Raw genomic sequence first — 24,625 nt, forward strand, 5'->3', positions numbered from 1 at the left:
ACTATGACTTCTATTCTTAAAACTTCTTGATAGTTTTTGGCAAATTATCAGGTTTCTCCTCTTTAGAAGATCAATTCTGCAACCCATTCCTGTCATCTTTCTTCCCCACTGGACAGTTCCATTCTCTGGGGCTTCCTGCTGACTGAATAGCTTTTAAAATGCTTTCCTGCCATGATTACCTTTTAAAAAAAAATTCCTAATGCTTTTCAGCAACCTGCTGACATCTGTTCCCCTTTGGAGATCAATTATGCTATATGCACCACTCCTCCCATCACACAAGACCTAATTTTGACTCCTTTGGGCCTTCTCTAATTGCCTTTTAGCAGTGCTTTCCCTGCCATGATTATCTACATCGAAACTTCTCTGATTTAGGCAGTGTGTTTGGAGATCAATTCTACAGGCTGTTATTAACAACACAGGTGTATAAGCTGCAAGTTCGTATATCAATATTTATTAATGATTATCACTCATATTCAAGAATTACTACTACTGATAATCAATTTTCATATGTATGCTTTATGAAATATATAGAGTTATGTCTGATTTTTCTTACAATTAGCTAAGGCAACATAATGATGTTCTACTTCTCTTTCTGTTGCTTATTCTGCTTGCTTCATATATGAGTGACAAACTTGCCTATCATGGACTATAACTTACAAATTCACTGTGATAAAGGTTACATTTTGTTAGTTATACCAGAATCAGAATTATTATCACTGACATACATATGTCATGAATATTGTTGTTTTAAGGCAGCAGTACAGTGCAACACTCAAAAATAACTGTAAATTACAACAAAAATATATTAAAATATAAATAGTGCAAAAGTGAGCAAAATACAGAGGATTCTGGCTAATTGGGCCATTGGTTCATCAGGGCAATCGCCTATTTGGGCCAACTCTTAAAGAATAAAAACTAATCAAAAAATAGTTGTGATTCCTTTTGTTTACTGGGACACTATGCCACTTAACTGGGGCAGGAACAGGTTTTAACTAGTCTCAGTCGTTGCACTTGTGTGACCATTAGACACTGTGCTTACACTGAATGGTTTTTAAAGCACCAATTGCATGCGTTTGTGTTCAAAACGCAGTTATTTTTGTCACTAATAGTTGGCAAGAAGTAAACGTGAAGACAATTCCGATCTGCTTTGCTCATTGAGGTTTCAAGCGTTCAGGCTCGGAGATGCCAGAAATGGCCGAGAGTGAAAATGAATCAATTTCACTACTTCAATAAGTTAGGAGCAACTAGGAATTTAAAGGCACTGACAATCACCTTGAATATTAGAATGAAAATGAAGATTTGGAGGATGCAATCGTCAATAGCGTTGCAGGAAGGCAGTCCATTATCTGTACTAGGTGCCTGCACTGATTTTGTTCATTGCGTACAATGTGTGAATCTCCCCCATTGAGAACTGATATATAGTTTTATCGTACTATTGGTAGTGTTCTAATCTGTATTTCATTTAAATATATTATTTATTACTCATTTTGTCTCTTTTGTACCTTTTTAACTATTTCCATGAAACTAATTGGGGCAACCACTTAATTGGGCCAAAATGTACTGGTCCCGATGTGTCCCAATGAACTACAGTCCACTCTAGTGCAAAAGAAGGCAGTGAGCTGGTGCTCATGGATCATTCAGAATCCGATGGTGGAGGGGAAGAAGCTGTTTCTAAAACATTGAGTGTGCGTCTTCAGACTCCTGTAACTTCTCGTCGATGGCACTTCCTGGATGGTGAGGGTCCTTCATGATAGGTGTTATCTTTTTGAGGCATCTCCTTTTGAAGATGTCCTCGATGGTGTGGAGACTAGTGCCACACAATGGTTCACAACCATCGATAGCCTCTTGTGATCCTGTGTCTTGCAGCATCTACACTAAGCTGTGATGCTCTCCATCATACCTCTCTAGAAACTTGCCAGTCTTTGCTGAGATACGAAATCCCCTCAAACACCCAGTGAAATATAGCCAGCAGAGTGCCTTCTTCACAACTGCAGCAACGTGTTGGACGTAAGATGATTCTTCGGGATGTTGACACCCAGGAACCTGAAACTGCTCACTCTTTCCACTGCTGACCACTCGATGAGAACTGCAGTGCCTTCTCCTCAGAACTCCCTCAAGTAATTTTCTCAACACTGATGTCAGGCTGACTGGCATGTAGTTACCTGGCTTGTATTTGCTACTCTGCCTAAACGACAGGATGACATTGACCACCTTCCAGTGTTTGGAAACTTCACCACTGGCTAACGATGAAGCAAGTATCTCTGCAAGGGACTCTGCTATTTCTTCTCTAACCTTCCTTAAAGTCCAAGGATGCACTTAGTCAGGCCCTGGGGATTTATTCACCTTAATGTAGTGTAAGGCTGCAAATACCTCCTCCTTAGTAATGTGAATGTCCTCCAAAACTTCTCCAAAATTTCCAGGAAATTCAAATAAGGAAAGAAAACAAAATTAATCAAAAATGTGTACTATGGTCCATTAAATAAGCTGTGTATATTGTGTACTTCTATTATGCACATTACATCCATGATGCTGCATTAATTCTACAGGTGTGTACAAATTGTATATGCCTTCATCTAAACCTTCGGGTGGAGGTTGAGAAGACCTTCCAAATGGCTTTTAATCTTCATATATAGTATTTACACTTCTAATAATACAAAAGAAATTGGGGGCTGTTTACTGTTTAACATATCACTGGCAACATTCCAGCACAATCCAGACAGCCCCCACTCTGTGTATAAAGAAAGTTTGAAGTTAATAACTCATCTCCTTCTACCCTAGGCCACGAACTCATCAATCACCCCTGCTGTGGACCACTTCTACAAAGAAGGGATCCGTATGCTCCACGACCACTGGACTAAATGTGTAAATGTAGGAGGGGACTATGTTGAAAAATAAATGTGCTAGGTTTTGTAAAATTGACTCCTCTACCTTAGGCCACAAACTTATCAATCACCCCTCATACCTACCTAAGAGTCTCTTAAAAGACCCTATACTATACATCTCTACGACCTTCATTGACAGTGCATACCATGCACCCACCACTCCGTGTGTGAAAAACTTATCTCTGACATCCCCCTTATACCAACTTCCAAGCACTTTAAGCATGCCCCCTCATGTTAGTCATTTCAGCCCTGGGGAGAAGACTCTGGCCACCCAAATGATCAATGCCTCTCGTCATTTATACACAAATGTCTGTAATGTTGTTTCTCATTTCCTTTCAGTATTTCCTTGTATCCAGTTATTAAAAGCAAACATTTCAAAAATATGTCACAGTTCCTTCATAACTCCTGGATGAAAATTTTGAAACACTCTACTTGTTTTGCTTGTCAATTCACCAGGACCTGCTGTAGTTCATGAAGACAGCTTCTTCTCAAACCCATTTCAAGATGAGCATTAAATGATCAACTTCTCAACACATGGACCTACAGGTAAGCAAATCTGACTGGTTCACAAAATCTTCTCATATTGTGTAATAGTTCATTTATTCACTATATCTTACACTGAACATTTCAGGTTTTTTTAGCGTGTTGCACCAGACAGTCAGCCATTCTTGTCAGGTTATTTTGTCTATAAACAAACATAAAATATAATGTCGAAGGAAAAAGCAACTTAAAAGCCAAATGTAAATTTAAGCACTACCCACAGGATTACAAGCAATGAAAGTTTATTTTCATAAAATGACAATTCTATCTTCACACATCAACTTAAAAGCAGACAAGCATAAAAGAGTAATTTGTTGAATAATCATGGAACATTTCAATAACCAAATTATCCAAGAGTGTCTGCTCTTTAGGTTTGGGATTTTCTTTTAATGCTTGTCTACAAAAGGGTTTCCTTCCTTGATTTATTCTCCATTTCTCAAGAATACCATATATTGATAACACAAAGGCTTGTTTCACTATTCAATAAGACAAGCTTATTTGTACTTAACTAATTTTACAGCTTTGGTGCGAGATTATTTCTTTTCCCTAAACAAAATATCTGTACTTTGCAGCTCACCACATAAATTTGACTGGTTACATTTTCTGCTGTTTTTTTTTTTGGTTTCAGGCAACTGAATAAAGAAAAAAAAAGACTGCAAATTAATTTATGAGCACCCTTTGAGGTAAAGTTTGGCATTCTCCCTTCCCACAGTCTACTCTTTCTAATGACACAGAATGTCAGTGTCCACTTGTACACTGTCCAGACTCAGTTCTAATTCTCCATCACCTATCTAAGTCCTTCTATTTCCCCAATGATGTTTTACATAAATGTGATGAATACAAGCTGTAAAAATGCTTGTATTACTTCTAGTTCTGATAGACTAGTGCTTCTTGTCTGTTACATACTCTGAAGATAAAACTTGTTATCTATGACTGTCAGCTCACTGTTGACTCCAGACCCTTTACTGGGCAATTAGGATGTACCAGATCACTATCGACCTCATCCACCCACGAGACTCTCAATTACAATTGCATATTCTCTTTATTATGAAGAAAGTGTTTACTTCCACCTTGAAAATACTGTCCATCCATTAGTCACTCAGCCCATCAGATGCCAAGATTCACCCATGCCTTTAATTCACCTTCTGGCTATCCCCATGTTAGGCTAACTTTCCATACTCCATGTTCTGTCAACTTCAGGCCATCTAAAATTCCGCTGTCTGCATCATAACCCTAACTAATTATTTACCTATCAATTCTGTCTTTACTGATGTATGCCGGTCCCTCTCTAAATATACTATATTTAAAATTCTCATCCTTCTGTTTATAGGTTTCTTGGTCTCAGCCCTCTGTATGTTTGCAAAGTCCTCCAGTCCTTCCTCTGTTCCTCTCACTCCGGCCTCTAATACATCCATTTTACTCTTTGCCTTAGGATTGGATTTCCTATTATCGAAGTCCCACATTTTCTCTTTCAGTGTTTCTTTCCTTCTTTAAAACATTCCATGAGTCCCAGCTCTCTATCTAAATTTTCCATAACCAATGTAGATGATCAACAAAGTCAGCTTGAACGTGGTGGGCCAAAGGGCCTGTTTCTGTGCTGTACAACTTTACAATTTCTCCTAGAATCTCATACCTTCATTCCATGTCGTTTGTTATCTCATCACATTTATGAAAAACATCATGATACTTTTCTACGTTAAAGGCAGTATATCGAGAATACAGATTACAAAGCAGTAATTTAATATAACAAAGGTTTCCTACCTTTTCCAAGCTCTCTGAATTACTGTTGCTGCATTATTCTTCTTTCGAAAAAGCTCTTTTCTGAGTCTTTCCTTTTCCACTATTTGTACCCGGACTTCCAAAGGAATAAGCAGAATCTCTGAACTTTGATGACTCGGCTGAGTGCATGAACAGCTTTGAGAGATGAGAGATTGAGAAATTCCAGTTCTGTCCTGAGATGCTTTTTCAATGGTATTATGTTTTGCATTGGATCCAGCTGTTGCAGTAGAATTGCTAATTTTAGGCTTTGGGGAAATTGGAGAATGCAAAGCAGGAGTAATGCTCTCTAAGGTCTGGCTGCCAATATGGCTAGTATTGTCAATATTGCTTACAATAGGTTTGGCACTTCCAGGTCGGCTTGAACCAGCAGGAGAAAATCGACCATTTTTTAGTCCTACTCCAAGCTCCTCACAGTCAGATTTCTTTTTATGTCTGCTACAAGGTAATGGAGACGCACTCTGCTGTTTCACTAGATGTTTTATTGCACTGGCTGATCGAAGGACAGCAGGTTTTGATCCAGCACCAGTGAGTCTAATGGTACTTTCAGGAGTCTTTTTATAATTCTCAGTTCTGTCACCTCTTTCTGAAGGCGTAAGTTGTCTGGAAGCATGCAGTTCACCAGAGACATTTTGTTCATTGAACTGCTGGTGATTATTGAGCTTATTTTTGGAACTTTTCCTGTGATGATCTAAGATGGTAAGAAAATATAATTTTATATTATATTTTAACAAAAATATATCAATAAAAATACATACTTTTGAAGTAATCTGTCAATTCTAAAATTCAGCAACTTTCAAGTTTATGATGGTGACAATCTGACAGAATTATTAACATTTTCCACTTAATTACACCAACCATTTGATCACTCGTAAGTCACTTTAACAATTGTTAGGGTTAACCGCTTTCTGACTTATGGATACATCTGAAACTAAGGCTGTCTACTTACATTATGCTATGCAGTATTACTATTTCTAGGAATCTTGAGTGAAACTATAAACTTAGAACTAATTTAACTATGTAAATAAGAGTTCCCATATCTTTGAGCTGAAATGTTAACTTTGTTTTTCTCTACAATAGCACTGTTAGACCTGTAATTTAACCATGTAACCATATACCGTAGATTTCGCACTACAGAGCGCACCTGATTAAAAGCCGCTGGCTCTAATTTTAGAAAGAAAATCAATTTTGTACTTGTACAAGCCGCACCGGATTTTAGGCCGCACCGGATTTTCGGCCGCAGGTGTCCCACGTTGTAATATGAGATATTTACACAGAAAGATATTACACGTGAGGATTTTTTAACTTTTAATTAAATCCATATGGTAACATAAACAAATACATATTGTAAATGCTTTTTTTCGAACCGTGCCTGTAACGCGGCTACTTTTAAATATACGTTGCGTATACTTTTTTACTGAACAACATTCCAATATCTCCTAACGACTGGTAAAAAATATATATACTGCAGCCTACCAGGAAAAGTTATTATCGCCTTTAACTTAAAAGCAGCGTTCGCTCAGATCTAATGCCGCTCGCCCCCACCTTCCCGTTTATCGCAAACCGGTATTTCCCACAAGACGCGGCGAAACCGGGTGTGACGTCATAGCATCCCGCGATGTAGTACAGAAAACAAATATAGTTAAAACACTTCTAACTTTAACTAGAAATTACTAAGCGAAAATATTATAAACTAAATAACTGCCATAAAGGCAGCACAATGCTTTTCTTCGAGTGTTTTCCATGTTGATGAGGGTGAGTACAAATGACTGATTTACAATAATTTAATTGTGAAAGTGCGCTTGATTTATCGTACAATTTCATTGGACCTCTGTGAACTACTCATCAATTTTATTGGTCTACTGTTACGAGGCAAAATGTTTTTGGCGGCATGAAAAAAAATCATGCATTAGCCGCACCGTAGTAAAGGCCACAGTGTTCAAAGCTGTTCAAAATGTGGGAAAAAAGTAGCGGCTTATAATCCGACATCTACGGTAATTACAGCACGGAAACAGGCCATCTCAGCTGTTCTACTCCGTGCCGACGTTTACACTCACCTAGTCCCACTGACCCACACTCAGCCCATAACCCTCCATTCCTTTCCTGTCCATATACTTATCCAATTTTACTTTAAATGACAATACCGAACCTGCCTCTACCACTTCTACTGGAAGCTCGTTCCACACAGCTACCATTCTCTGAGTAAAGAAATTCCCCCTCATGTTACCCTTAAACTTCTAGTCTGTAACTCTCAACTCATGTCCTCTTGTTTGAATCTCCCCTTCTCTCAATGGAAAAAGCCTATCCACGTCAACTCTATCTATCTCCCTCATAATTTTAAATACCTCTATCAAGTCCCCCCTCAACCTTCTACGCTCCAAAGAATAAAGACCTAACTTGTTCAATCTTTCCCTGTAACTTAGGTGCTAAAACCCAGGTAACATTCTAGTAAATCTTCTCTGTACTTTCTCTATTTTGTTGACATCTTTCCTATAATTCAGTGACCAGAACTGTACACAATACTCCAAATTCAGCCTTACCAATGCCTTGTACAATTTTAACATTACATCCCAACTCCTATACTCAATGCTCTGATTTATAAAGGCCAACATACCAAAAGCTTTCTTCACCACCCTATCCACATGAGATTCCACCTTCAGGGAACTATGCACCATTATTCCTAGATCGCTCTGTTCTACTGCATTCTTCGATGCCCTACCATTTACGATGTATGTCCTATTTGGATTATTCCTACCAAAATGTAGCACCTTACACTTATCAGCATTTAAACTCCATCTGCCATCGTTCAGCCCACTCTTCTAACTGGCCTAAATCTCTCTGCAAACTTTGAAAACCTACTTCATTATCCACAACGCCACCTACCTTAGCCTTATAGATGCTTCTCCCTATAGATGCTGCCTGGCCTGCTGTGTTCCACCAGCATTTTGTGTGTGTTGTTTGAATTTCCAGCATCTGCAGATTTCCTCGTGTTTTACCTTAGCCTTATTTTGTTTTTACCTTATTTTGTTTAAACCTTATTTTGTTTTTACTTCAGATTTCTAGCATCCTTTTGATTAAGTGTGGATACTACTGTTTTATGGAAATATTTCCACTGAAAACTGCATTGTCACAGCTGGGGCAGGTTTCCAATATGATCCTTGCAATTTACTGAAAAAGATGTTCATTTGTTATAATATGGATTGAAGAAACAGGTCCTAAAATCTGACACCAACTTACTTGTTTGTCCATACAGAAAGTCAGACTAGGTTTGGAAGAATTCCTCATTGATAAATACAAAATCTCAAAAAATAATGATGCAACCTCAAGATCAGAAAATTTCGAGTCTTCAGCTCTTTATTTTATAAATCACAGGACAATTTATCTTGGCTATTCATTCATCATTATGAATGGGCAGCTAGACATACTACTGATAGTACTGATGTACCTGCAGTTACTATAAACAAACATCATTTAATTCAGATTGTCCCTTTGTGCCAAAATCTTCCTTTTAGGAAAACTGAGTTACATGAATTTAAATTTTTAATTTGTTTTCCTTGATGGAAGAGGTAAATAGTTATAAACATAAAACAGCTCCATTTCTCCTTTGCTAAGGTTACCTTTGTTGCCTTTTAATGCTGACATATAAATTCAATGGAGACTAGAAGGCAATGTATTTTAATACTTGCCAGAAGATGGTATCTTACAATTATATTCTACAGTTTATATTCAATAGTGTTGGCAACTTAACATAGCAAACACTATTTATTGTATGTATTAATAACATACAAGACCCTAAGGCATAGGAGCAGAATTAGGGCATTCAGTCAATCAAGACAGGTCCATCATTTCATCATGGCTAATCCATTTCTCTCTCAACCTCATTCTCCTGCCTTCTCCATATTCAGGATGCATGGATAGATGTCAATACATTGCAGAAAATGGTATCTCACTATGTTGTTATACGATTGACCAAATTTGGGGAAACAGTGGAGTGTATGATAGTAGACCGAAGTTAAAAATTAGCCCAAATAGAAAAATTATGATTAGTTATATTCTTCTATGCTGGCAAAAAGTAAAACTGTTCCACGCTACTGGATTTTGTTTTATTCATACATTATATATTATTATTACTTGCAACGCCAGTATACAGTGCCTCAAATAAAAATCTTAAAATAAAAAATTCAAGCATTCACTAAACGGTGAGAACACTATTATTCTTAATCACCTGAAATTAATATACCATATGTTCTCTTATGTAACATTGCTTAATCCTGATTAAATGAGCAATGCCTTGGAAGTCCCACTAGCATCTCTAAAAATGAGACCATTGTGATATCAGATGCATTTTCTCAGAGAATCAATATGTGTGTAAACAATGTACCTTTTCTTCTTTTCATCTCTCTTTTTGCAGACGGTGGCTGGCTCTGAATGGTGTCCGTGCTCCTCCAACCTTTCTCTTCTAATCTACTTTTAGATAGCCTCTTTGAATCCTCGCTGATTTTATGCTCCATTTGACCACCCTCTGAAACAACGGCTGCTGAGGAACACGTTTCACTTATTGAACAAACATTGGGAATATGGCAATTAAAATTTCCAACTTCTTGTTGTACGTTTAACTCAGATTCCAGTCTCTTTTCTTTTTGAAACTCTGCTTCCCTCCTTTTACTCTCCTCCTCACGTTTCCTACAAGTAAACAGACAGAAAATAAGTAGATCAAGATGAATGGAAGTATAATCAGAAGCAGGGTTATTATTACTGACATGTAACATGAAATTTGCTCTTTTCCGGGAGCAGTACAGTGCAAAGACCTAAAATCTATACATTACACGAATAAATAAATATTACAAAAACGTAGTCCTCTGGGGTTCATGAACCATCTAGGAATCTCTTGGCAAAGGGGAACGAAGCTGTTTCTAAATTATTCCATGACTTCAGGCTCCTCTACCTCCTTCTCGATGGTAGTAATAAGAAGAGGGCATGTCTCAGATGGTTAGAGTCAGTAATGCTGATGTCGTCCTCCTGAGGCAACACAGCCTTGATGGTGGGGAGGACTGTGCCTGCAATGGAGTTGAGTCAATAACTCTCTGTAGCTTCTTGCAATCTACTGCATTGGAGCCTCTATGCCAGGCTATAATGCAACCAGTTAGAATGCTCTGCAGCATACATCCATAGAAATTTACATGAGCCTTTGGTGAAATACCAAATCACTTCAAACTCCTAATGAAGTAGAGCTACTGTGTGTCTTATTCATGACTGCATCAATATGTTGGGCTCAGGATAGAAATGTTGATGTCCAAAGAACTTGAAGCTTTTCACTGTTGACCCCTCAGCGAGGACTGGTGTGTTCTCTCAGCTTCCCCTTCCTTAAGTTCACATTTAGTTCTTTGATCTTACTGGTACTGAGTGTGAGGCTGAGTGACACCACTCAACCAGCCAATCTACCTCACTCCTCTAAGCCTCCTCATCACCATCGGAGGTTCGAAGCTGTGCCCAGTCACACAGTCCAGAGTGTAGAGTGTAGAGCAGTGGGTTAGGCATGCATCCTTGAGGCGCACCTAAGTTAACTGTCAGCGAGGAGGGGATGTTATCACTGATCTGCACTGACTGTGGTCTCCCAATGAGGAGGTCAAGCATCCAGTTGCAGGGGGAAGTACAAAGGCTCAGGTCTGAAGCTTTTATTAGTGCAGAGGGAATGATGGTGTTGAATGATGTGCTGTTATCGATAAACAGTAGTCTGCCATATGTTTGAGGTGTTTTAGGTGCTCCGCAGCAGAGTGGAGTAAGATCTTGTCTGCTGCAGAGTTGTTGCAGCAGATTCTCATCCTTGATCAAGCAGGATTAATTCTAGACATAACAAACCCTCTGAAAATACTTCACTACAGTACTTCATCCCCCTCGACCTGGTGATAGCCATTCAGGCAGCTCACCAAGCTCTTCCTGGGCACCTCAGACCACAGCAGTGAGAGGTTAAAGATGTTCTTGAATACACCAGCCTGTTGGTCAGCCCAGTTTTCAGTACCTCACCTGGTATACTGTTGGACCCTGTTGCCTTGTGAGGGTTCACCTTCTTGAAGGACATGCAGACACCATCCTCTGAGATAGAGATCACGGGACTGCTGGATGCTGTGGGGATTTGCACAGGTGTAGAGTCATTTCCCCTTTGAAGATGCGTACACAAAATGCATTGAATTCATTGGGGAGGAATGCTTCTCAATTGATGCTGCTAGGTTTTGCCTTTTAGGAAGTAATGGTATGCAAACACTGCCACAGTGGTCATGAATCCAATTCTCTCTCTGGCTTCATTCGCAATTGCCTTTTCACTCTTACAAAGCTAGTTTCTGGACTTGTTTTAGGATTTTAAATTGCTGGTCTTGGAGCCTCAGATCTAACCCAGCAGACTGCAAATCTCCTCATTCATCCAGGGCTTCTGGTTTGGGAGGACTCGAAACATTTGCAAAGGTGCACACTTGTCCACACAGGTCTTAATGAAGTCAGTGTTGATTGTGGCATTTACATTCAGAACTGAAGATAAATTCCTTAATATGGTCCTGTCACCTATTCAAAACAATCCTATAAACAGTCCTCTGCCTCCCGTGACCATACCGTACCTTCGCTGTCCTCATCAGTGGTGCTGCAGACCTCAGTCTCTGCCTGTATGCTGGGAACAGGAGTATAATAGCATGTGGGGTGTCACCTAAAACATTCTTGATCGAGTGGTTTCGCTCCTCTGGTCTGCAGCTGACGTGGCCGCTGGTAGCTGGTCAGAGACTACTTTAAGCTGGCCTGACTGAAATCCCCCAAGATGATCGGGAAGTTGTTAGGGTGTGCTAGCAAAGAGCACTACACACAGAACCAGACCGCTCAGCCCATCTGTTCTATGCTGAACTTATTCTGCCTAGTCCCATCGACCCACATCTGGACCATAGCCTTCCAAACACCTTCTGTCCATGTACTTCTCCAAATCTTCCTTCATTTTCCTGTGCTCTAGGGAATAAAGGCCTATGTCTCATGACTGTTGATCAAAATGCCCAGCTCCTTCAGTGCTAGCCAGGGATGGATCTGCTACTAGGATTATAGCGGAGAACTCCCTTAGCAGATAGATGTTCCAGATCAGGGCAGCCGGACTGCAGAAGAACTGCCATGTCTGTGCACCATGATGAGTTAATCATGAAGAACAGGCAGCTACAGCTGGCCCATCCATGGTTGGGTGATATGTCTGGAGTGCTGCAGGATGAACCATGTCTCTGTAAAGCTGAGTACACACCAACCCCTGATGTCCCTCTGGTACTGCAGTTTTGCTCTGAGATCTTTAATTTTATTTTTCCAGTGACTGTACATCAGCCAACAAGGCCTTAGGGCCTTGCTTTTCAGTTTTACCTGCAGTACTCCCAAGCAGTCATGGTTCCTGAGACAATGGAGAGGTTACCCGAGCTTCCAACTGCTGCTCTCACTCCTTTGGTGGTCTGGAACCTCAAGTCTGCCAGTTCACTTAAATGGGTTGAAAAAATATCACTTACTGCATTCTGTGGCTGAAGATTTCATCTATAGTATCGGTAATGGGAAACCCTTCTAACTCCTCCAGAAGCTGCACACAGAAAGTCACCCCTCTCATGCATTTTTTTTCTCTCTCAAAATGGGTACTATATGGCAGCAAACCAGTACATAAAATAAATCAGCGATTTTCCCATTACATAGGGCTGTGAATTCGCAATATGCACGATTCCACACTAGGAACACATAAATGGGAAATAATACTGCAGTTCTGTGTTTAAACATTTTAAAGTCTGAGTATTACTGAATCTCCTACACATCTACCTCATATGTGAAGGTTGTAAATTTGAATGAGATGTTTGTAATTTCCCTTTGCCAGCGATGAAGAAAACTTAATGGGGATTCACTTTAGAAATGATCAAATTTCAGGCCTATTCTTTCTGATTCTAACTAATGAAGACAGTTGTGTTCTTCATGGAATTATCTACAACAGAAGATCTTGACTTAGAGCCTTTTAGCAGAGAGAAAGAGGGAGTTAGAGTTTCATAGTGAAACTAATTTTTCAATAATATCTGCATATTTACCAAGTACTTGCAGGCCAGTGATTCTAATGCCACAGGCAGGGAATTCACTGTAAAATTTCTGTGTGATAGGATTAAACTACATCTGGTAAAACAGCAAGGACAGTTGCATGGTTTTGTTCATGAGAAAGCTTGATTAACTGATTTAATTAAGTTTTTTTGAAGAAGTAACTATTCTTTAAATTTACAAATACAGGATGGTATCAGACTCTTCCAGCCCAACACATCCATGCTGTCCAATTGCACCCATTGTGACCAATTAACCTATTAACCCATATGTCTTTGGGATGTGGAGGAAACTGGAGTACTGCAGGAAACCCACATGATCACATGCAGAATGTACAGGATCCTTACAGACAGCGGTGGGAATTGAACCTATGTCACTGGTGCTGCAGAAGCATTACGCTACCTGCTGCCCTGAATTAATGAGGGCAGTGCAGATGGTGTCATATACATAGACTTCAGCAAAGCATTGACAATATCCTATATAGAAATCTGGCACAGGTGATTAGTGTCCATAGGACCCAAGGTAAGCTGGCAAATTAGATCCATTTAGCTTGGTAACTGTGATGAAGGATTGCTTTTGAGATTGAAACCCTGTGACCAGTGATGTACCATAAGATTAGGTGCTGGGATCCTTACTGTCCATCATATACCTTAACAAATTGGAAATTAATGCATGAAGTATGATTGTAAATTTGCAGATGGCACAGAAGTTGGTGGTGTTATTGATAGTAAGGAAGCTACTCTTTGCTTTTCAGAATGATATTGATCTGCTGCTAAGTTGGGAAGAGTTATGCATTGTGGGAGGTTAAATGAGAATGTCATACATCAATGATAAGGCCTGAGGACATATTGAGGAACAGACATCCTGAAAGGTCAAGTAGAAAATTCCTGTACATGTAAATGTATATGGCAAATAAAGTTGATCCTTGATATGATGAGTGAAGAATGCCTACAGATGTTGGCATTCATTAGCTGTGGCATACAATAAGAGCAAGGAGATCACGATACAAGCCTTATAAAACTTTGGTTAACCCACAGTTGGGAACCATAAGGAGGACGTGAATGAGTAGTGAGAGTGCAGATGAGATTTAGCAGTATGTTGTCTGGAATGGAATATTTCAGTTATGAGGAGAGACTGAATAGGTTGAGTTTGTCTTCCTTGAAGTAGAGAACACTCAAGGGAGAACCTGATAGAAAATTACAATATTAAGCGAGGCACAGTTGGACAATAGAAACACTTCCTCATAACAGACACCTCTCAAGCAGAGGGCATAAGTTTAAGATGACAAGCATGAGGATTAGAAGGAATCTGAGGAAAATGTTTTCTCACCCAGAGGATGACTGCAATCTGCAGTGCGTTGACTGAGAAATGGTGAAGGCTCATACAACATTAAAATAAATCTGGAGAAGCACTAGAATCACCAAGGCATAGATGGCTCAAGTGTTGATAAACAGAATTAGTATAGATGACGGTCCTCATGGACATAAAAAGCTGAAGGGTCTGTTTCTGTTTTATGTAATCAGTTTCCACTCTCCATTGTGCCAATAAAGCAGCAACAAGGAGTAGAATTATATGTTTATTTTTCTCTCTTATGTTCTTGTCCTTCATTGCTCTCTCGGCTGTGATCATCAACGAACCTGGAATTTTATAACATCTTACTGGCATACTGTGTATTCATCAATTCATTTGAGCTAGAAAAGAACCACAAAATAGTACTGCATAAATAATCGAAACACATATTAAAAAGGAAGAGAGGTGTAAACATTTTGAGTGATTATGTAGTCAGTTACTGTAAAAGGCATTAAAAAGTCATACCATACCCACTATAATGAATATGGTCTACGCCCTGCACACTCTGGAGAATTTCAATCACCATGGAGAGAGGATGCGATATTTCTGCAATAAACTTCATTTACCCTCAAAACAACTCAATGTAATATTTGGAGGTAAGCCAGTTTCAAGTTGTAAAGAAAAGTCTGCTAAATTATTTGCATGAAAATCTGACATTTTTACACCACTGGTTGTATAACATAAGCATGAAAATAATATAAATGTTTGAATTTAGAACTTCACAATACAAAAACTCATGCAGAAAAAGAACAAGCAGGACAAATTGATGTGCAAGTGGACCTCAAAGCTGAAGAATTAGATCTACAAATATGCTGGATTAGCCTGTGTTACACCAAACACAACGTACAATCTGCACGTCACAAGTAACACAGGCATATGCTTACCATTGTTTGTTACATGTAACCCTAGACATCATACTTCATTATCTCTGCTGTTGCTGTTTGACTGCAATTCATCAATAGAATTTTACAGATAACAAATGCTATATTATTTTGAATTGTTCTGTTGGTGATTGATTGATTAGTGCATCAAAACATGAATATCAACAGATTAGCAGAAACTCCAGCGGATGACAAGCTCCTTGGCATTCTTCAAGATCCATGCCAATGACAACAGTTATCTGTTCAGGGCTACCTGTCAAGGTAGACTCCAAACTTTACTTTCATTGCTTTTTGGTTATATTTGTTCCACAGAAGGAATTAATTAAACCCAGTGCCTTGCATCCATTCAAATGATCTTTAAGTTTGAGTATCAAGCAGTACTAAATCAGGGCAACTGGACTTGCTGTGTTGTCTACAAGACATTACGCTGTTCATCCAAGAGCCTTCTCCAGTTCTGATCCATGGTGGGTAGTTTTCTGGCTTTCTGTGAGTTGTTTAAAGGTACATGAGGGTCAATAAGAGTGGTAGAGTAATGAGAGGGTCATCAGTCTTATCTTTGCATGAATGGAGGCGTGAACTGTTGGAATGGCAGGTAGAGATGTTAGGACTGCATTGTAAGTATCTGATAGGAGGTGTCTTACCCCACCCCCTCTGATCAAGGATGGGTTTTCCAGTTTGACACAATGGCTTCTTTAACCGCTCTTTCAAACCACCTGTTCCCCTTGTCGACAATATGCACATTGTTATCACCTCTACGACTTTTAACGTCCCTCATGCAATTGCTATACCTTTAAACAACTTAAAAGTTTAAAAACCGGAAAACTACCCACCATGAATCAGAACTGAAGAAGCCTCTTGGATGAGTGGAGTTGGTGTGACAACTCTAGACAACACAGCAAGTCCAGTTGCCCTGATTTACTACTGCTTGATATACAATGACCTGGATGACTAAGAACCTTCATAGACATATTTAAGCTTGAGTTCTAGCAGATGATGATCAACAGCATTCCCTGTGGTTCTAATCAGAATATCTACTATTAAGTATGACAAATGACACAAATTAAACAGACTGTAACTCTTCTTTCACAGAAATTTGGAAAATAGATTCAAGCATCTTACTCCTCATGTCTATCAGTAAAATCAATCCCCAGCAGTTATAAACGAGCCTTAAACATGACAAAAAAAATTGAAGTCTGCAGTTAGACAGATAGCCTACACAAAACAAGGCCACATTATCTCCATTTCATGGAATCATGAACTAAGTACAGTCGTGAAAGATAATTATCCAAAATTAGAGCCAATGTAGTGCTTTATAAGCCAAATCAGAGGACAAAATTACAATCTGATAATCATTCTTTGATCCACTTGGAAAATTTGACCAAAACACTAGATACCCTCAGTCCTTCTCATACAATTGCTGACATAGATTCTGTAGAAGAGATAACATGAGGAGGAAGGTATTATTTTGTCCTCAATCTCTCTACAACTCAGGGCAATGGATAAAACCATGTTGTACCATGAAGCTAAATCTTTGCAATATCAAACACGCACAAGTCATCTGAAAGGATTACCACGATAAACATGACAGAAGAAACTAAAGACAAATGCCCAAAAAATAAATGCAAGAGCTACTATATAAAATTATCACATGCACACAGATTTCAGTGCAAATAACACACCAACTTCCTGTTGTCTGCTCATTTAAATAACTTTAATGTTCAGCCAGAGCAAACTAGGCTGTTGATGTGCTGTGTGAATCTGTATGTAGCTTGCGCCTCTTCTGAAAGGGAAGGTGCAACATGACACTTGCGCAGTTAGTGAAACCAACCCAAAAAACAATTGAAAAACTGGCACAAAATGGAAGAGTAAACTCCAAGTTTTATGAATATTTCACTGGATGGCATTGCAGAAAAGACACAAAATTGAGGAGATGCCTTGTATCTGTATAGGCCAGGAGATCCTCCAGAGACCTGTTGTGGTCAGTGCTCAGAATACAGCTGAAACACCTAATTCTGCAATGGCATAATTACAAGGTCAAAGTCAGTGAATACATTTTCAAATACCATGTTCCATAAACTGTAACCCTAAGACCAATGCCCCATTATTCCAACAATTACCTTCCAATAATATCCATCAATGAGGATAGACTCAATGGGCTAATTTAGGGTCAGTGTGGGAGGGTGAGAACAGATTTTCAGGATAGCACATATGTCAGGAGGCAAAGTTGCACACAAGTTCATCATCAATGGATTCAGATGAGGTCCACTATGATAAGGCTACACATGACAGCAAATGGGCATATGCACTCAGTGACCACTTTATTAGGTACAGGAGATACCTTCTAAAGTGACCACTCAGCATTCTGGGTGTATGTGGAAATCTATCAGAAGACCTCACTTTTGATGTCAAGGAGCACAGATTAATGATGAAATCAAATCTCCATGGGAGATTTGCTAATTAATTCAGTGGAGAAAGTAAAGGACAATGAGTGTTAAGAATTTTAAATAATGTAAGATGGTGTACAGAGATGTTCCACAAGGCTCAGAGTTAATACTATTGCTTTCCATAGTTTGGCCAGAAACGTACGGACTACGATTTAAAAGTTGGTTGATGACACCAAAATTTGCACCATGTTTGAAAGGAGAACAGTTGGAAGCTGGAGAATGATTAAAAAAATACTGATCATAAGTAAAAATAAGGCAAAAAGAATCCAATCAGACAAAGTGTGAAGGGCAAACAGGATTAACATATATGATTAATGGGAATGTACTGAGGAAAGTGATGGATCACGGCAGCAAATGCAGACTGAATCCTGAGGAGAACAGGAAAGAAGGTAGTAAAACCAGCATACAAGATACTTGCCTATATTAATTGATGGGGATCATGCAGAAATTTTGAACAAATTATGGTCTGCTTCATAGATAACACTGTAGGCCAGCAGTTCCCAACCTTCTTTATGCCATGGACCAACACCATTAAGCAAGGGGTCCATAAACCACAGGTTGGGAACCCCTGCAGTAGGCACACTGCAAATGTATGTACGGGTTCAACACTGGAATCAAAGTCAAGAGATAGCTCTTGTTGCAACTTTTTAGCTTGGTGTGGAGACTCATACATTGATGGTGCAGCATTCAATGGAGAAAGTAAATGTACCATGTCTGCTGCTCTGACACTACCATTGCTGAATATAACAGCTGGATATTGGAATGTGAGTGGAATCAATGGCACTCTAGATCATTTGAAAGACTGTAATTCTGGCAAAACTACTTGCTTGTTCTGATTGCAGCTGGCTGAGAAGAGAAAAAAGTGTTTTCAACCTTCTTAAAATAAACACCTTCTGTATCACGTGTGTATTGCCAGTATGAAAACTGGGTACGCTGGACAAAATTCCAACTCCAATATGGGAGGTACTTGTGTGTTGGTGGATCTTACCTGTACAACCACCGTAAAAGAAAGCCTCACACTTCCATGAGTGCAACTACTGGTGAATAAAGTGGTGTGGCCAATAACGGCCACAGGCAAGTTCCTCCTGCATTGTTCACCTCAAAAATAGATGTGGCACTCTGCTCTCAGACACATACTTACAACTTCACACTGATCATTTTCAATTTCCCCACTGCCTACTCTCACAGGTCAGCCAGGTCTACCTACTCCCCTCTCATTTTCCCTGTTACTCTGCAAAGTGCGGCTACCAAAGTTTCTCTAGTCATGAAGCAACTACAATGCTATGTAAGACTTAGTCTGCACAAACCTCATTAATTCCAGGTACATCATTCCTTGCAGTTTGGAAACTACATCAACCAATACATTTGTACTAATGAAACAGCATCTGGATTGTGTACAGGTCATGATTGCTTTATGACAAGCAGTTACAAGTGTAAAATTGGGGAAATGTGGGGTGTCCGTCCTCCTGTTAAATCCTCATTCACCTGTTCATGGCAACATGCTGAACACATGGCTGTAACTGCATGGCTGCAATCCAATCTGACAGTACAAAACAACACTGCTAGCTAACAGGAATCATCATCTGTCTACTATGAATGTTTCTGGTAGGTGTTAGCTTTGCACTTGCTAAATCCTCACTAACTTTCTTTGACAATGTGCGGACCTACATTGGAAATGTACAAAAACTATTGGCTTCTACAATGCTCACAAGTTGTGCTACACAACTAAGCTTTGTAGCACCAAACAGTGCACCAGAAAAAAATGTGGACGGTGTGGAGGGGATATTGAAGTCTGAGATGGCACCTTGTAAAATAATGTATGATGAAGGTATCAAAATGAACCAAGGAAGAAAATTACGTATATGGAAAGCCAATGAAATTTCAGAACAAAACAAAATGATACATGATCGTCATGCTTTAGCAAATTTGTTGGTTTTCCAAATTTCTTTTATAAGCACCAGAATTCCCCTGACTTCAACATGCAGATAGCACACTGTTGCATTTTTGGATTATCTAGTGTATTGAACAGTTGTAACGTCCAAGGTGTTTATGCAATTAGGAACATGGGAGTTATATTTCCAAATGGAGGCAGAAAGAAAGAGAAACCATTATCCCAAAATAATCCTATGAACACCTACTACAGCACAGAATTGGAAATCACAAATCTTGCATTTTAAATTTGCTGCATGACACATAACAGTACCTGCACTATGACAAGTATTTTACACTGTAACTAAATGCTACAAGTGGCCTGTATTTTGCTGTAACAAACAATGGAAAGCATATTTAAATCTTTGGATAGTACCATATGTTTCAATTTTTATTGTGCAGCTATACAGAAATGTAAATGTTCTTTTTTTAATTTTATTACCTTCTAGGTTATTTATCAATCTCATTAGTTAACTCAAGATAACAGGAGCAGGGGTAGGATGCCTGAGTCCTCAAGCTTGTACTGTCAAATGTGTTCCAGTTTTACCTGCTCAAAGACATTATTTATTGTGCTAGAGAAAACAGAAGCACAGTTAATATAGGAACTACTGATGTAAGTAAGAAACAGCCTTCAAATGTCTTCTGCTGAATGTATTGCTACTCAAAGGAGTAATTTTATAAAAAATGGCATGGTGCAGCTGCAAAAGCAACAATCACTCTATGAAAACCAGCAGCTGTAATGTCACAGCTCACAGCCACATTAATGACTGGGAAACAGATTACCATATTTACATGAGACTATGAATGATTCCTCAACATGTACATGTATGTGAAGACATTCGTTTAATATTAAGGCAGAACAAATGAGACACGACCACAAAGCATTCAGGAATCAGAGAGCCAACGTATAAGGGAACAAAGAGACAACAGAGACAAAAGGCCTATGTGAATCAACTCCATGACATGTCAAAATCCTAAAGCATGTCACTGATGAAATCAGGGCAAAGGTGATCAATGGACAACAGAGAGGAAAATAAACCAGGTGCTGAAGAGAAGCCATTGATACTGGGAAATGATAGATGAACTGAAAAGCAGATGTCTTCTGTATCAAACTTATACACAGACCATGGCATGTTCTTGATGGATCCCAATTTCAACAAAAATGGTTATGGTCACATTTGATAGGCTGTAACCATCTACCATGTAATATCATTGTATGTAAAGAGTATAAGATTAGTTTTTGAAATTCTTCCACCTGTTCTTCCTTATGTGTTCACTTATTCTGAGTAAAGGTATAGTAAATACCTTTTGAAGCCCTGAGTGGCTTTTCAACCACAATAGGTCCCTTGCAGAAGGCACCCCTCTGGACAATGGAGTGATCAATACCTCTGCTGCCCAGCTTGGAAAAGAATATCACCAATCAACTGAATGGAAATACCGTGGATTCTATTTAATTGGGGCATTGGTTAATAGGGGCAGCCATTTGTTTAGGACAACACTTAAAGATCAAAAACGAATCGAAAAAATTGCTGGAACTCCCCTCATTTATTTGGGACACCATGCCGCTTAATTGGGGCAGGACACTATTGCTGAACAGTTTCTAACTAGTAACAGTCGTGTGCACTTGTGTAGCCATTAGACACCATACCGTGCTCAGAGCGAACTATTTTTAAATAGTGTAATTTTCATGTATTTGTGTTCAAAAAGCAGTGATTTTTGTCACTGATAGTTGGCGTAAATAAATGTTAAGACAATTCAGAACTGTTTTGCTCACTGTGGTTTCAAGGATTCAAGCTTGAGATGCCAGAAACAGCCAGGAGTGAAAATAAAATGATTTTACTACTTCAACAACTTAGAAACTACAAAGAATTTGAAGGTATCAATAATCATTTCGAACGTTACAATGAAAATAAAGATTTGGAGGATGCAATTGTCGAAAGCATTGTATGAAGGCAGTCCATTATCTGCACTGCTTTTGTTCATTTAGTCAATTAAAAGAACATGGCAACATACACTGGATGAACTCCTCCATCAATAATTATTAGGAAATAATACACAACTTTATAGTACTCTAGTACCATTGGTGGTGTTCTAATTTGTTCTGTATTTTATTTAAATACTTAGTTTGTTATTCAGTTTGTCTTTTATTTATACCTTTTTTACTACTTCCATGAAACTCTGGCTGCTTGAAGCAGCTGCTTAATTGAGCCAAAATGTACCAGTCCCAATGTGTCCCAGTAATCCACTGTACTATCCTTTCACCATTTAAAGCACAATTTTATCTAACTTGAGGAATAATTTATCATCTTGTCACTGGCCACATTAAAACTTATTGTCCCTATTCTAAGCAAGCAGTTAAGAGTCAGGCACATTAATATGTCTGGAGTCACATATAGATCATACAGCAGCTATGGTAAGGTAACAGATTTCCTTCTCTGAAAGACATTATTAAAGCTCTTTTTTTTTTACACAGCAATCCAGTTATTTCATGCTGACCATTACTGAAACTAGCTTTCATTTTAAATAACACGTTTATTTAACTGCTTGTATTTAAACAAACAGGTGCCATACTGGTATTCGAACTTAAGTCTCAGGATCACGGATGGAACTCTGGTTGCTAGTCCATTCACTTAACCAGTACAGTATGCTACTGTACCTCTATGTCTCTGCACTCTTGCTTCCTTTTGTTGATATGTATATATTTTTTTAATCTCATAGCATGAAATTTGAACATACTACTAATGAAGCATAGCACTCACTTGGCAGCATCCTTTCGAAGTTGTTCATGTTTCATGAGAAGATTTTTTCTTTCTTGGAAAGCCTTACGAACCAGATAACCTTTATAAACAGCCTGGACTTTGGAAGCAGCAATGTCCTGAATGGCAGCAATAGAGAGTGCTCCATGTTCCAGCATATACTGGATCACCTCTTGATGTTCTCCAAGCAGCGCATAATCAAGAGGAGTGAACCTGAAAAAACACAACAGCAGAGTAAGCATTTTTAAAATCTAAGATTCAAAATCTTATTAAATTTTACATTATATGTAGGTAGTTTCTTTGTCACTGCTCACAAATTCCATCTACTAGTCCTGGATGAAGTAGTTAATTTTCAGTACTAATTAAGGAAATGTCATTAAATGGTACTAGAAACAAACTACAGTAGGAACTCTGCGAATCGAACAGTATCAGTGGTGTAGGAGGGGACGGTGTTGGGCGGGAAGGAATTTTCCACCTTGCAGGTTGAAACCCTGCATCTGCAGTGTCTTGTCCCTCCATCTTTAAATAGTATTCTGAAAGTGAATTGAAAAAAAACATTTACAGAGATTGTTTGAAGAGCTTACTTCTCAACTTCTACCAGCATGTTTTGTCCGCTTCCTCTTAAGAATTGAGCCGCCTACACAACATTATTCAAATAAATTTAAGGCTCCTCATTCAGTGACTGAAGGGTATGCTGCAAACTGATCGGTTTGCTCAAAGTACAGTAGCATGGTAGGCAGAAGTACAAGGCCTCTCAATGTCTTAACTTCTCCAGTCTGAAGGACTCTCCTTTTTTGTTTTTGCTTCTTTCTCTGACAATTAAGTTCAATGGAAAACTCAACAGCAAATGTTACAAATCTTTGTTGTTTTGCTTTAAAGATAACGTACAATCAGATTTTACTGGGTCAGTTATGCCAGACAATTATTAGGTACTGCACCGAATCCATCCACAGAAAATCGCATTAAATTTGTACGTCATCATTGTTGATAGCATCAACCTGTTTAAGTGCTCAGGACTCCTTAGGAAACCATTTTTTTCACTAGTTATACATGCACAAATGTATCTATCACTTCTATGCCATTAGAAGCAACATGATTAAAATCTTAGCTGAGTAATTAATGTTTTATTTGAGTACTGCGGTGAAAAACATACTAAACTTCAAGAAAAACTACAAATGTGGCAGTCTGCTATTTTCTTACTTCCAAAGTGCCTAATCAAGTACACTCTCATTCTTTCTGCTACAATATTATCACAAAAATGATAGATGTCTGACTGGTAATCTAATGCTAAGAGTACTATGGGTCAGGGTGATGAACTTACAGCACAGATCAATACATGGAAATATGATACTATGACAATTGCACAGACTTATTTGAGAGAGGGTTCCGAAGGTTGTCACAGTCGGGCAGGGTGTGTGGGTAGTGGGGATAAGCTCTCATTACCTAATAAATGCTCCCAATGGTGTATGTCTCAAATAACCTCCGACAACCAAGGCCAGCTCTTGGGCTTCAGGTGGGGCTTTGTTTCTAAGCTCAATGGAACCACTTCTACTGACAGAAAAAAGGGCAAAAGCAGGAAAACAATGCTTTAAAACCAATCGTTTTGGGCAGATGGGGCTCATCCGCTGTGTTTGGCAGCACGTCTAGAAGGAAAACTGATCTCAAACTCAGCTTTTATGCTGCCGTACCATTTTCTGGATGGTAGAAGCTGGAATAGATTGTGGTTGGGGTGACTCAGGTCCCCAATAATCCTTCGGGCTCTTTTAACACACCCGTCTTTGTAAACATCCTGAATCATGGGAAGTTCATAACTACACCACCCTCTGCAGAATTCTGCAATTAAGAGAGGTACAGTTCCCAGCCAGTGATGCAGCCAGTCAGGATGCTCTTAATTGTATCCCTGTGGTGGAGGGTGTAATAGGATTCTGGAGGCTGTAAAACCAGTGCATTATGCCTAAACAATGTACACTACAATGGGATGAGGGAGG

The 24,625-nt window shown here is 39.0% G+C and overlaps 1 protein-coding gene across 4 annotated transcripts in view; it reads right to left on the bottom strand.

The window, feature by feature from the left end:
* invs (inversin) overlaps nucleotides 1-24,625 on the bottom strand; it is a 249,468-nt gene that overhangs the window by 41,780 nt on the left and 183,063 nt on the right. For all 4 annotated transcript variants that reach the window (XM_073054266.1, XM_073054268.1, XM_073054267.1 and 1 more), the window contains 3 exons: nucleotides 22,641-22,850; nucleotides 9,580-9,881; nucleotides 5,184-5,889 (listed from right to left, as the gene is read on the bottom strand). In XM_073054266.1, coding sequence (XP_072910367.1) covers nucleotides 5,184-5,889; nucleotides 9,580-9,881; nucleotides 22,641-22,850 — 1,218 coding nt within the window. The remainder of the gene's footprint in view (nucleotides 1-5,183; nucleotides 5,890-9,579; nucleotides 9,882-22,640; nucleotides 22,851-24,625) is intronic.

This window comes from Hemitrygon akajei, chromosome 8 (genome assembly GCF_048418815.1).
Source record: "Hemitrygon akajei chromosome 8, sHemAka1.3, whole genome shotgun sequence".
In the NCBI taxonomy this organism is placed as follows: domain Eukaryota; kingdom Metazoa; phylum Chordata; class Chondrichthyes; order Myliobatiformes; family Dasyatidae; genus Hemitrygon; species Hemitrygon akajei.